The sequence below is a fragment of the Egretta garzetta genome, unplaced genomic scaffold, assembly GCF_000687185.1.
Source record: "Egretta garzetta isolate BGI_Z169 unplaced genomic scaffold, ASM68718v1 scaffold320, whole genome shotgun sequence".
In the NCBI taxonomy this organism is placed as follows: domain Eukaryota; kingdom Metazoa; phylum Chordata; class Aves; order Pelecaniformes; family Ardeidae; genus Egretta; species Egretta garzetta.
The window spans coordinates 1,359,662-1,374,701 of record NW_009258260.1 but is presented as its reverse complement, the minus strand read 5'-3'; the positions used below and the strand labels follow the sequence as shown (position 1 = coordinate 1,374,701).

Below are 15,040 nucleotides of genomic sequence, written 5' to 3'. Positions count from 1 at the left end.
CTCCCCGTTAAATTATTTAGGACGTCAGCCTAGCTGCATCCTCTGGTGGGAGCCCCCACGGGGGTGCCTGTGGTCATTTTGGAAACGCTCCGGCGCCGGGTTACGGGGTGCGGGAAAGGTGCTTGGCGAAGAGCGGAGCTTGGGGCAGTCAGCAAAGCCGCAGCGGGGCTGCACAGGCAAAACAAACGGCGTGTGTAAATACACGGACTTGGGTCTCCACGCAGGAGTGAGTTCCAGAGTTCAGGGTGGTGGTTACCGTATAGAAAAGTGCTCGTCACCATGGTGACCAAGCAATGCCGCATCTTCCTGGGAGTGGAAAGCGCCAGTCCCGGGGACCTGTGGCGTGAGACCAGTGGGTTAGATCACAGAATGGCAAGGGTTGGAAGGGACCTCGGGAGATCATCTAGTCCAACCGTGATGCAGCTGGCTTTTACCTTTTGAAGCCAGGGATCACAGTCTGTGTTACTACTGTATATATGACCATGAAGTGAATCGGTTGGAATCAGCCTGGTGCCCACCTGGTGGCTATATGTATACAGGAGGGACACCATGAGTGTACACTGGTGTCCATTGCAGGCAGTGTCTTCCAAAAAGAGCCTTGCAAAAAGAAAGGCAGGGAGTGTGGCAGGGCAGGAAGGGCATCTATCCATCTTCAGGTGTACCAAGAGCTTTCCTGGTATTTTGGGGGTTTTTTTGGTTGGGTTGGGTTTTACCAGCAGCATACCTTAATCTGATAAAAGTTATTACTGCTCTGTACAAACTTTGATAGTCTTCGGGAAGTCCTAAGTATTCACCCCAGAACCTCAGGAAAAAACTCTCTAAAAACCCTAATCATAGATGGCTTCCAAGAATGGTGACAATAAACCTCACTGATTCACTGGCAAATTCCCCTATTACTGCATGCCTAGCTAAGAAGAGGGTAGCCCTAAACATGGTCTAAGAGACTCATTCACTGGTTCTCATACCTGGGTACTCAAAGGGTCTGAACCAGGGGGAGGAAAAATAAGAAAGAAACTCAGTGGATTCTCCCTTATCCAGGTCTCCTTAGCGTCACCATGAATGAAGTTTGGCTGATGGAAGTAGTGGCAGATTCCTGAAGCATTTTGAGAGGATTTTGTTGAAGATGAAAGGGGCTTTGAGTCCAAGAACTGCTTGCACTGCAAAAGACCGTGCCCATGAGGGAGGTGAAAGCGACACTCATGGATGAGCTGCCCAAGGTATGTTCCGATGGGTAAGGCAGTGTTGTACTGTGAATACTTGAACGTGTACCAGATGAGCTGGTATTCCTGCTTATCCGTGCAGAGGCATGAGCCCTGGAGGGAAATTAGCCATATTAGCATAGCATGACATTGAGGTTAATCTGCCCCATTTCTGAGCAGAATTTGTTGGGTCTGGAAGCACGTGTGGCTATATTGTTTCCAGCTCTGGAGTTATTTGGGGCACAACTACCCTTGACCAACTCCAGGCAAAGCAGGCAGTACAAGGGGTACTGAAGTATCTCTAAGCCTACTGTCAGCTCTGCCAAAGCCAGGCTGGCAGCATCACTCAGAGAAAGTCTTGAGTTGTGTGAAACAACATTATGGCTGAGCGTACTGGCCTCTCAAGAAGCATCCTTGTTGCCTCTGTTGTCTTCCTCCTGGAGTCTTGAGGGATCCCCATTCCAGTTGCTTTCTGCCATCTTTCCCCTCCCAGTTCTTTTTCTTGCTCTCTCCTCTTCTTGCACAGGAATAGTCCAGCTGAAATCCCCATATCAAAACTGAATTTTACCTACACTCCTGAGAATTCACCAGCCACCTCTGGCATTGTCTTGGGGGATCTCGGCTTGGTGTAGCCACATCCTTTGAGACTCCCCAGCTCAGATATATTCGCCATAGCTAAACCTGGCAGAAAGCCCTGCTCCCTGTCACCCCTCCTCCCTTCCCAGGACACTGTGGGAATGCCAGCAGCAGCAGAATTACCTGGCTGCTTTTCAGAAGAATGTATCCCAGAGCAAAGTAAGGCAGTGGCCTCAACCACTCAGTGTAATTAAACACAAGCATCATTTTTGTGCAGCCCGTGCCGTGGCAACCGCAGCAGTTATTCTCATTCAGCTGGAAGGTTTAGAAGGCAGAGCTGCAGTATATCACAAAAGATCCTCCTTGCAGGCAGTGCCTTAAACCATTTCATTGAATGAAATACACTCGTGGAGCGAAGAGTGCCGGAGGGGGGAGAGGGGGTGGGAGGAAAACACACTGGATAGAACCACACCATTTCTGGCCGTGGTTCAATAACAGCTCTTGGGGCAGCACCTGATATACTATTAGGGTGAAAAAGGCTTTTTATACGTAGTGCTTTGGCACCCTGATAGCATCTCTGTTTTTTCTCACTTTCTCTCTTGAGTTCCCCAGAGAGGCAATATATTGTCTTCCCTCTAGTTAAAGGGAGAGGGGGCTATTTGCATAGACAGGTCACTCTGTTTCTGTTGAAGGTGAAATGAAAGGGCTAGCTAATTCATGCACACAGACAAGAGGATATAGCACTGTGCTGTCAGCCATTACAGGAACCGGCAGTAAGACAGGGTGAGGCAGCTCGACACAGTGTGTGCAGCACTTGCCAGAGCAGACCCTTGGGTTAGGCTAGCAGAAGGAGGGATGCTGATAAAGAAAAGCCAGTCAGAAGGGAAGGGAAAAGCAGAATAAAAGACAAAGGGTCAGATTTTTTGGCTGCTAGAGATGACCCTAAATTCTTCTGGCGCTATGGTGGGGAGAGAAAGGGTGTGGCCACAGTACTTTTGTGTCCCAGTTACTCTGGACTCTAATACACTCAACATACAGCCAGGTGGTGACATTGCCAAGGGCAGAGTAGCAAGCACAATCTGGGACATGCTGAAGGAACTGTGAGATCCGTTGCCACCTAGGATGGGCTCTACCTATTACGCTGGAGGTTCTGAGACAGCCAGCCGGAGCCTGGGTCATGATCTGCTGAAAGGATCGGTAGAATTGGAGAGCTTAGAGTTGGAACTCCTGAAATTCAGGCTTGGACTTCTTCAGAGCTTAAGGGTTGGATACTGCTGCCAATGAATGCAAAGGAGATTTGGCAATCACGCTCAGCTAGTGCAGGAGAATAATATCACCTGAGTCTTACATAGTGCTTTTCATCAAGAGATCTCACATCTGTGTCACTACTGCTATTTTTTTTCTGTCTTAGGAAACAGAGATGTGGAGAAGTTGAGTGGAGTTGTCCAAAATTGCCCAGTAAACTGGTGGTAAAACAGATAGGAAACCTGCTGCCTTGCACTGCCAAACTGAATTCACTTGTCACACACAAGGGAATGAAACATAAGGCTGCTGTCTTCCTCTCAGTCCTGAGATAAAGCCGAAAGCTCTCTCTGAGGTTGTGGATACTAAGGTCTCCTGTGCCAGGATAGCAGATGCCTGCGCTGTGTGGGTCCCATGCCCTATGAGGATCATTGTCCAGACAGCATGTCTCACTCTGCAACTGGTCTGAAGTATTCGTTCCTCACGTGGGATGGCAAATGGTGGGGAGGTAACTAGATTGATCTCCCTTGTAGGCCTTTGCCTGGGACTTGGTACACAAGTTCCAGATGGTACAGAGCCCCTGCTGCTTGGATCTGCACAAAAACCCTGCATCTTCCTCAACCTATTTCACAACATATTTGGCTTGCTCTCGGTTGGTTGCTATTTGTACGAATTAAGCTGAGCTGCCAGGAACGTTTGCAAACAGTGAAAAGCAAAGTGAGATGCACAAAGCAAGTCAAAATAGGTCTCAAATCTGGCAAAATGCCTGCAGGTGCTTATAACATTTGACTTACTCTAGCCCATATATTACACACCCACACACTCATTCATCCAGCTTTCTCTTGCCCTCACGCCCACACACGCTCACCCTTCACAGATTCATTCACCTTCTCTTCTCCCTCCCCACTTTCTCTCCCAAACACAGTCATTCCCACACGAGTCTACCTCAGACACACTCTTTGTTCCCTATATACAAGCACACGCACATTTATGAGTGCTGAGTGCAGTGTCTGTAGGTGGTATATATACATTCGTATAGCAGACAGTGCTGTAATCTTACACCTATGCTGTGAAAAAGCCTTGGGGATTAGTGAGCTGAGAGCTCTCATTGCTCTCATGTTCACGTAAAATACCACTGATCCAGTTTATGGGGCTGGCTGTTTTTGTCCTTCCTTGCCTCAGCCTGAGCTCTGGCATCTTTTTTCACAGAACCTCCCTTTCTACTCATTTTCCCCTTTCTCCCCTTGACTCTCTCTCCCTGTGCTTTTCCTTTCCCACATCGCTCCCCAAGACCACAGCATCTCAGAGAGCTGGGCCATCCCTGTCTCTCTGCATGACCTAATGCTGGCCCTGATTACCTCACTGGGAGAGCGAGCAGGGATGAGCAATGAGCCTGCCATGCAGTGGCGGGGCAGGGGGCAGGAAATCCTGCAAGGTGTGGTGAGATCAGAGGCAGAGACGGTAAAGCGGTGGTGTGGACTGAGTTGCCATCGGAGCAGCGCTCAGTCCGCCTGGCATCGAGCCTGCCTCTAATGGAATGTGACCCACCGCTGGGAATGAGCTCATCTGTAATCCACTTAATTGAGTTTTATGAGCAGGGCTCTCACATTGGGGAGCCAGCCTGCCTTCTTCCTAGTGCTCACCCTCCTTTACTTGCTGCCTGGGGAAGAGAATGGGAGCAGGGGGTGCATGCACAGCTCCACCATGCCGTTGATCGTCTGGTTTCTGATTTTCTGCCAGCCCTGGAGAATGTGCAAGGGAGCTGGACGAACATGCTCTTCGAGACACCCACTGCCTCATGGTCTAACGTTGTTTGCTTTTGCTGCAGGTAGCGATGCTCAAATTCCCATGTGAATATTGGTGATGCTGTCAGGATTGCAGAGCCTGAAGTTCTCCCAGCTCTTTGGTCTCTGTGCCAGTGCTGGGTACTCAGAGAAAAGGCTTTGATGTGCCTTACAGATCTCACATATGCATGAACCATCTTACCTGGGAGTCCAAGTGGGGTGGGGACAAAGGCATTCTGATCTCACTCCTGCTTTCAGTGTGCAGTGATCTAAGTGGTGGAGCTGTCAGGGTCCCATGAGTGCCTTGGTTTACACTGTAATGTCTTCCCATCTTTAGCGTCTGCATCATCATTTGTTTGTACTGTGTGACTTGGTCACAGAAGGGCCAGCAAGGAGAGAAATCTGTCTGCTGTCTGCCAAGGGATTTGCAGGCTTGACTCTGCTTGGTGAAGGAGAACAGGGGGAGAAGGGGAAAGTGAGAGAGGGAGCCTTCTCCTCAAGGGAGTGTTACTCTCCCTGGAAAGGGCTAGCAGAGACCCTCTGGCATGCGTAATTTGGGATGTATTCCCTCCAGTGCTGGCATAAATGCCTATATTTGGAATAAATGCTTGGTGCAACTACTGCTGCTCTTCTATCGCTTCTGGTCTACCTTGTAGGAGGAAACGTTGACATGGTTTCAGATCTAATGTTGCACACACATCACAGAGCAGTAGCTCAGCAGTTCCAGCAATCCATAGCTTTAAGGAAAGGTCATCACATAAGGAAGGGAAAGTGTCCTGACGCATTAACACAAAGACCATAACAGACCTCTGCTGGGAACAGCAATGTCACCACTGTGCGTTGAGTGATACTTCAGGTATTTCTTAAGATTCCTAGACACTGGAATCATGGAAATACATGATAATAAAAGATTTCATTTTTGTACATGCGTGCTTCTAGTCTTCACCGTTGCAGACAATACTAAAAAATTGGACTAGATGAAATTCGAGGACTCAAAACTCAGAGAGGAAATAAAAAGAACCCATATTATATGGTTTGGGTTTTTTGAGTGGCACAATTTTTAAGCCAATCTCACACAGAAGTGCAATGACTTTCCACAGATACCCTGTTGCTGAGACACTGTAGTGACTATTCAGGATGGCTCATTGCAGCTGTCCTACAACTGAAGTGCCTGCTTTCTTCCCTTCAGCTTTCTGAAGTTCGAGACTCCCTAAATCAGCTTTTGCTTTTGAGGAGGAAGTCTTTTTGTCTCATGGGCACCTAAAATGTGAATCCAGCTGGGTCAGCAATTCTCATGTCTTTTTTTCAGATTCTTGCAAAATGAGCACTGCAGGACTGCAAGGTTCTTCCCGTACCTAGCACCTCACCTTCACCTCTCTCCTCTGTCCCAGCTCCCATGTCAACGTATGTTTGAGGAAGGGCGTTTGAGCAATGGACTTTACTACTCTACTGCTAGCCATGTAACAGACAAATCTGTTGGGAATCGAGGCTGAAAGACTGGTATTCAGTTGGACAAGCTTGGACAGAGACTGCCTTGGAGTGAACAAAGATACTTTTTTTTTTCCCCCCTTTCGTACCATTTACTATAAAATCTGAAAACAGTCATCCCAGCATTATATGAAGTCCCCAAATGGCCACGCAATCTGGATAGAGGTAACACTCTTCCAGTGAATCCAATGCTGGAAATGTCTTCTCCCAACTTAAATACATTCTTCTGCTGTGTCCTTTCACTGCGAAACTCCTGACATCATGTTTGATACTATTTTATCCCTTGAGTAGTAGTTAGCTTCAAAAATGGCAGGAGACCCTTGGTATTGCCTCCGGCTCTCTCTGTTTACAGGATCCGCACACAACATATGGTACATGGGGAAAGGAAGAGCTGTTAAAAGGATGAAAGCTGTTCCAGTACATGTGGTTGTTAGGAGCCAGTGGAGTATCTGTCATTGATGAAAGCAAAATATTTTAGGATATTTGTACTTTATGGCACAAATGTTTTTTAGGCAAGTTTTGAAAAAATTATTTTTTTGAAAAGTAAACTGTCCAGGAAATTGCTTCTGCCATATCTCAGAGCACTGAAAATGCCAAAGTTTCTGCAAAGATCTGCACAGTGTTTCACTCCACTGCTGCTTCCAACCCAAAGAGGAGCTTGTGTGCATCTTTTCCTCCCTGTCCATAGCAGTTGGTCTAATAAAAGATACTCACCCTCTCTACAGCATTTGCCTCATGTTTAGATGCTCAGGCAGTAGCGGGGGCTGTCTTGTTTATCCAGGATGGGCAATCTTGAAGTAGCCAAGTCCAAAATAATTACTGCTCTTTCCTCTTACCTCCCCCACTACATCTCTGTTCCATGACGATTTCCCAGATTTGCTGGTGGGGCTGAGCTAAAAGCAGGAGACAGAGTGCTGACAGGGGCTGTGCTATGCTGTGGAGGTCCATACCGCATCAGCTATGGAAGGTCATGCATCTCTCCGCTCTCAGTAATAAATATACAGCTTGGCTCCTCAGCCTGGCCCTCCCCCACTGAGCTCTTCACATACATCTATAAAACACCCACTCACATGTATGCGTATAAACAAGTAAACAAATCACACCGCCTAAAAAACTAATTGAACAATTCCTCCTACAGCCTGGGAAGGAAAAGAAGAAAGGAGGATGTTGGTTGTTTCTATTTCTGAAATATTGAAGAGCTACTTAACTACTATTGTGACGGAAAGATAGATAACGAGGTTGATTAGATGGTAAGAAAAGAAGAGGGAAAGTGCAGAAGAGAGAGAGAGATGGGAAGAAGCCTTGTCACATGGCTCTGTCAGCTTGATTAGTGGCTTTCTCCTGAATCCTCAATGGAGTGGCCTCCGTGGGTCAATCTCATTAGAGATAAAAATGGAAGAGCTGCAGGAGTCCACACTGAGCTTTACCTACAAAGTTTGACTGCAGGGGCTCTACTCAGGCTTGGAGGAACAACAGCAAGGTCAGGAGGCGACTGAGATGGAGATGGCAGTGACAGCAGCATCGCTGACCAAGCAACCTGTGGAAAAAACATTTGTTCAGCAGGGCACAAAAAAAGGGGGTTGTTCCCAGTGACAAACCAGCAGCCAAGACATCATGGCAAGTAGATGCTGAGCAGACAGTTTTCCAAGTGAGCTGACTAGCCCACGGGTGACGTTTCCCTGCAGGTCCTCAGAGACTTGCCCAAGTGCGTCAAAGGTGATTCCAAGAAATAAATGTATCTCGCAACCAGCAAGTCAGGTTTTAGGGTCAGCAGCCCTTATGGGGCAGGGCAGCATGAGGCCTAGCTACCAAATTTTCTCAAGCAGGAATTACATCTAAATAGCATTCAGAATGATCAGGGTCCCTAGCATCAGGGTATTTGATGTCAGGGAGAAGTTGTCAGGAAGAAGGAAAAAAGTCCAGAGCTGCTGAGAGCAGCTGAACTGGTCTCCCAATCTGTTTTCTAGAGGGTATTCTCCATGCAGCCGGCGACCAGGTGGCTACCAGGTATGTCGGGGAAAGGGGTCAGGAAGCCCATGTGCTGTGTTGGGCTTGCAGTTGCTACGTGCAACTGCGCTGTGTTTCTCACTCTAGAAAGGGGCTTAGTGGTGCTTTCCTACCTCGGGGGTAGGGTGAGATTGGGTCCTGCTCGTGAAATGCTCTCTTACCCTCTAATGCAACACAGCGTGCCAGTGCTGTGAGCGGCCTTACGGATGGGATTGTGGACACTTGGCATCTGTTCCAGGGGGCAAGAGGGGAAGAGGCACATGAGGGTCTGTGGTGTGTGTGGACAGTTTGCAGCGCATCTGCTCCCGCTCTATCAATTCTGTGGATAGAAAGAGGCTGACATTAACTCTCACTGTATGGATTTTGCAAGGTCTGTGGTGATACGTGCTTCCTGCAGTAGATTAGAGTCAATTTCTGTCTTGTCAAAAGTGGTTAGAAGTAGCCTAGTTTTGTCATGTGCTTGGCCTTACGTACTTGTGTGGTAGCCGAAGGCTAGGCTGGCAGTGTCAGGAAACCACTACTTCAGACTTCCAAAGGGATTATAGCCTAATAAGGGCCAGAATACCACTGGGCATGGGAGTTTCCCGTGACTGCTTCAGTGCTGCTGACAACACACAGGTGTCGTAGCTCGGGGTACCACACTTCCACCCTCATACCCTCTGAGAGCAGTTATTCAAGCCCCAGGCTTTCACGCTCCTAAGATGGGGTCCGGTGTCTCTCCTATTCTTTGCCTTCATCCCTCCACTCCAGTTGCCTGTGATCCCAGTTGATCCTGGCTCCGCAGTCTTCCTGTTGGGAGCGTTGTGGCCCTGCGCTGGTACAGGTAACCAGTCAGTGTTCTCAAAGCAAAGCATTGTTAATCAAAGCAGTGTCATAGGCTGTAAAAGGAAAAACTTTCTTTTAGTCCCTTCTGGTAATGGGACAGCTGCATTTGCTTTTCCAGTCCCTCGGTGGATCAATTATTTTTGTGAGTTTGGGCTCCACAAAGGTATTCCCTTTCCCATGTCTCCAAGGAGGTGCTCTTAAAGCCATTTTGATGCTTTGGCCCAAATTCTTAGGTAAAATCCCCCTTAGGACCTAAAAGTAGCATTTTCCCAAGGACTGTAGCAAGTTACTGCCTGATAGTGACCCTAGTTGTGTTTAGCCAGGGGTCCTTACTTAGAGCTAAGACAGTACCTTTGAAGCTGGTTTACTGAGATTTTCTTAAAATAAGTTTTTCCTCTGCAGTTTTTCGTTAAAATCCTTGTAGCCCAACATGGCCCTGCAAAAAATTCCCCTTTAGCTACTCTGTAATATCTCTGATCAACTCCAGGTCCTTTCTTCGGGTTTTTTTGTTTCTGTTACGAGGTAGTTTAGAGACTGGAAATCAGAGTGAGGATATGCAATTCACTTTTGCAGAGGTCCCCCCAAAGCTCTCAGCTAACTACCCTGGCTCCAAATCAATGACACGCAAGAGAAGTGCTCTGTGCTGCGTCCTCGAATTCTTACCATTACCACTCTCCATTGTGTAAAGAAGCTTGCAGAGGCAGACATTTATCTAAAATTCCCATTAGAACAATCCTGCTAATACAAGTGATTTAAGCATAGACTTTTGTTGTAGAAATAATAGCTTAAGTGGAGGTGGAACCTCCTCTATATATCTTTCTTTTTTTCTTTTGAAATCTCAGGGCCTACAGCACATTATATGTCACAGGAAATACCGGTGTAGTTGGATATTATAATTTACTTGCAGCACGTATCATGGAACGTATCAATGAAGTGTTTGACAATGATAGCAGTACAGAAATAATCTGGTTTTATGATCTGGCAGACATATTTTTATCATGCTATTTAAGTCTCTTATTATTTGTTGGTGGTGTAATATCATAACAAGAAGCAGTAGGTAACTAATACTGCATCCAAAGTGAAAACATTGCTTATAACGTCTTCTCCCTTGTAAAACAAAGTCTTGCCAGAAAAGGCCTCTTGACCCGAGCATGTTTGCGTGATCAAGGACTTCCCTCCGCATCCTCACATCTCTGCAAACATTTGTGTAGTTGTGAGTGATGGAGTCTACAAATGAAAATGTCAGGCAGAAAGTGTTTATGCAATTTTGAAAATAATGTAGATCCTGTAGTTGAATCTGAGAGAGATAAGATTACACTGTATGTGTCTGTTTGTGTGTGTATATGAAAGAAAGTGAGCGCGGGAGAGATTACATTGTGTTAGAAAAAGGAATGACAGTATGTATTAGAGAGAGATAAAATTGTGTTTGCAGGGCCTCTGTGTTGGAAAGATTTCATTGTGCAGGTGTGTGTGTAGCTGTGCTTATGCTAAAGAGAAGATTTGTTTGTGTGTGTGTGTGTGTGTGTGTTCAGAGAGGGAGATTATGGTGTCTACGCATTTCAGCGATGCAACGTGTTACAGTATGTATGCATGTGTATGTATGCATATGAATGAGGGAGCCTACACTGTATGTTAAAGAGAAGAAGGTCACAGAAGAAGGCTCATATAGTTCTTGGAGAAAGATAAAGTCACAATGTATGTCTAGTTCACAAAATGAAAATGTAAGTGTAAAAATAACACAGCGTGTACGTTTATATGTATGCATATACCTGTATGTATTTTAGAAAATTTGTAAACTCTTGTTTCAATTTTATTTACAAACGAAACTACTGTCAGTGTTTTGGAAACATTTTTCCAAAATTCTGGAATTTCCTACAGTTTTTTATACTTCTTCACTCAAAGCACTTAGGCTTTTAGAAATTGCTGTTAAAATATTTGTTGAAGATGCAAAACCATAGCTTGGGAAATATGACTTATAAAATTCCCCCCTGAAGAAAAGAGTCAATTGGACTAAGTGTTCATTTCATTGATGAACAGCACTTGAAGCAAACAAAAAAAAATAAAAAAAAATCAGAACTGGTATTTTGCCCAAAGCAAACTTTAATGACACTTGTTGGGTATTTCATGATAAATTCATTCAAAACAGTAAGTTACCAGAAAACCATCCATCCCTCCAGGAAACATGAATATGTACTGGTGATTCAGAGGCTGGAAGTTGTGATATAAACATGCATTTTTGAAAAGAATGCATTATATCCTTTTTCACGAGTAATTTGTGAATCTGAACTGCCTATTAAAAGCACTCAATTTTTATCCGAAAGTAGTCACCTGAATGGTGTTTTTATCTGTGTTGAGAAAAAGTAACATTTTGGATATGCTAGAGAAAAAGTGTGACTGAGCCATGTGACGGAGAAATTAAGATACTCCTTTTTGTGCGCTGAAGAAAGAAAAAAAGACTTCTACTGTCTTCTCCCTGACTCAGACCTCCCCTGCATCTTGACAGCAATGCCTCTGCTTCCCCACATCTTACCCGTACTTAGCTCTCACCACCAGGCACCCCCTGTCTTTGCAGCTCTACCAGGGTGAGATGGCCCCTTCAGATGTGCCCACGCTGCGTTCTGCTTCCACAGACAAGGGCTGAGTCTGCAAGGCAGCGTGGCACTGGGACATGCAAAGCAGAGGCCACATGCCATGGCCTTCCATTTAGTCACTCTAGCTGTTGCCACCTTACTCAGGAACAAAGTGGAAGTGGACCACTGAAAACTGCTTAAAATGCTTTAATCTGACCCTTGGCTCCACCCTGTAGGTGATTTTGGCTGCTTGTGCTCCTGTGGTTTCGTACTGCTGCATACATGTGAGACGTGGTCTCCCTGTCCCCTCCTGCTTACAGTCCCTGAGGTGACTGGATGCTCCAAGTTACCTCAAGCGGGAAGCAGTGGAGAAGTGGATGGTCAGGACTAGCTTCTGATAATCTGAACCATCTGCACGTGGGCTGGTGTTCTCCACAACTGTGATTCATATGCCCATCACTTCCATGTCATGGCAACCTTAGGAAAAGCTGTCAGACTGCCAGGGCTGTCACCATACAGGTTTGGAGAGAAGCACTTGGCATCGTCCTTCACACCTGCTTCTAGGAAAGGGAAGAAAATCTGCCTGAAAGTGGGTAGAGACTTCTCAGTCCTGCAAAGGCCTGTGCAAGGGGCAGGGAGAAGGTGGTAGGGGACTCAAAGGGATATTCTTGTTTGGCCAGCACTGGTTCTTCTCTACCTGGGATGGAGTCCAAACCTTACTGCTGGCAGCCTTTTACTATCAACAGCTGTAAATCATTAATTCCGTGTGTATTCAGCCTGGACGAACTCCTTTGGTATTAATGGGGATCCCTCAGTATCATTCTATAAGGCCTTCATTTCGATTCAGCAATAGTTAACTTCTGTCTGTAAGTTCGCCTTTTTGGCCTACAGCCCTCTCACCTCTGGCTGCAAGCTTGATGACAGGCTCGAGGTGTGAAGAAGGGTGAGACTCTGTGAATACCGAAGAGAAAAAAGTGAAGACAGAGCTCTTTCATCTGTTTCAGCTCTAACCCAGATGCAAGCCATACCGCTAGCCGTGCAGGTGAGCCATTAGACATCTGTGCCACTTCGTGCTATCATACGATGAAACCTTCCCTGTCTTCCATGCTTAAGTAAGATGATAGGAAGACACTTACTTACTCAAACAGTTAATCTCCTCCATGCTCATTCCCCAAGATAGCTAGTGCATCTAATTCTGGACCGTGCTGGTTTCAGAGCTGGTGGAATCTGGCTCCATTATGCTTTGACAACAGCTGTACACCTTGTCTTGGTGGCCGTTGTCTCTCTGCACAGAAACGCCCAACAAATCCATCCCTTTGTACTCACTTTCCAGCAGGTGCATCTGCTGGTTCTCCTGTGTGCTCTCGCGTTTATGTGTGCTGCCAGGCTTGCCAACTCTCAGCACCTTCTTGTGATTCTCCTTATATTTGCTAATTTTCTGCAAAGACACAGCTCTTCAAGTCAGGGTTACATGAAAATGCTGGCTGTTATTTAAAAAAAGGATGCACATTTGTAGCTTTTCTGGTTGGGGAGAAAGCTTGTAAATGTAGCGATATAATGGATCAAAAGAAACAAAACGAAAAGACAAACTTTTTCTTGTTTAATTGCTTGATTTCCTAACTAAACTTAATGATTTGGGGGGGGGGGAGGGGGTTGACTCTCCAGTGTGGATTTAGGTATACCTTTGTATACATATATGTCTTCTCAGCTGCATATATAAAAATACACATGCACTTGGGTGTAGCTATGCATGTGTACACCTACACCTGCCAACTGCATATATCCCCTTCTCATGGAAACCTTCACTCCCACCCTGCCTTTCTTCCACGTTTCCCTTTCTGCAACTTCTGTCCACCAACTTTCTCTGAGGTATGGAATCTCCACTGTTACTTGTACCAAGTAACCTTCTCCCCCGCTCTCCTCCCTCCTCTCCTTCACTCCAGGAAAGCTCTTTCTGATTCTCTTTTCACTGATGTCTGGCATTTGTACCTCTGTAGACAGAGAATGGCAGGAAGACAGTGACGTGAGCAGACAGAATAACCGGGGAATAAAAAGGAGTTGGTTGAGAATCTGTAATTAGAAGCCCAATTTCCATTTCCTTCTCAGGCAGTTTTAAAATCCCTTTCAGGGGTTTCTTGACTGTCTCAAAATTGAATGTCATTGAGATTTTTTTCTTCTTTTTTTTTGCATCTCCTTGTTTCCTTGGCAACAAGTTGGTGATGCAGGAGCTAGAAATGTGCTGTGTCTCCGTGGAGATGTTGGCGTGGGTGTGCCATGGTGACATCTACGATGGACGCACAGCTCTACCAATCCTACCCCACCCCTTGCAATAAGCACAATAGGCCCAACCTTGGAGGTGACGCTTTTATTTTTAGCTTTATAGGTGTTAATCTGCTCTCTTTTCATTGCACATACACCATGATGATGGGTTGTAAGATCCAGACGTCTCATTAGTTACATCAGCACAAACTGACTGACTTGAGGAGGGCTTTTAGGGCCAAATCTTCAGGTTTGAATTCAGGAACTTCTTAACTTAAAAGAAAGTACACTCCTATCTTGGAGGGGCACTCATTGCAATTACTTAAGTCTTTCCCCTTCTCTTAGAGAGGAAAGAGTTACCAGTCATTAATAAACAGGACTGTGAATCAGAGCTCCTATGTTTCATTTTATTCTAGATTAAGTTGTTTCTGTCTTTCATACCTCAATGGCTGCTCATTTGGAACACAAAGAAGCTGCTATCGCTCTTGGCCTGGGGCATGGGAGATTAAATTTTATTGAGATGTTTAGCTGGGAGCTTCCAAGGCGACTTACTTGTGTAGTCCCATAAGACAAAATGTCTCCTCCGAAGATGCTGTTGCTCAGATTGCTCAGCCCTTGCTTGGGTCTGCCCAACACCATGCAGGTGGTCTATAGAACTGTTCATAAAGCAATAGCAAGTTGTGAAGACATCTTAGGCTAGACCTCCCCAAACAGCTCAGTATAATGCTCTCTCTCCCTCTTGTCCCGCATGTTCAATATCTTGACAATATTTGTTTTTATTCTGCATACAGCTTGTTCAACCTTGTTATTCTGTATTTTGCATTCATCAGTGTTCTGGCTGCAAGCCAAGACCCAAACCCTCCTTTGACTTCGCTCTTGATACATACAATAGCAGGGTAAGGGCTAGCCATAGTCTCATCAAATATCCAGAGGTCTTACTGCTTTTTCTGTTTCCTAGGAGGCTTTATGACATCACACAGAAACTGTGAGGTCAACAAGGAACCCTCTGGGTAGGCTTCTGAGAGGTTGCTAAGAATCTTCTTTCTGCCAAATGACTGTAACTTCATCCCAATGGGATTTGCAATAGGGC

The 15,040-nt window shown here is 45.8% G+C and overlaps 1 protein-coding gene across 1 annotated transcript in view; it reads left to right on the top strand.

Moving 5' to 3' along the window:
- Nucleotides 1-279: 279 nt before the first annotated feature.
- Nucleotides 280-15,040, top strand: part of GAP43 (growth associated protein 43) — an 84,759-nt gene continuing 69,998 nt past the window's right edge. Inside the window, exon 1 of the mRNA XM_035891977.1 lies at nt 280-352. Within this exon, the coding sequence (XP_035747870.1) occupies nt 280-352 (73 nt within the window). The remainder of the gene's footprint in view (nt 353-15,040) is intronic.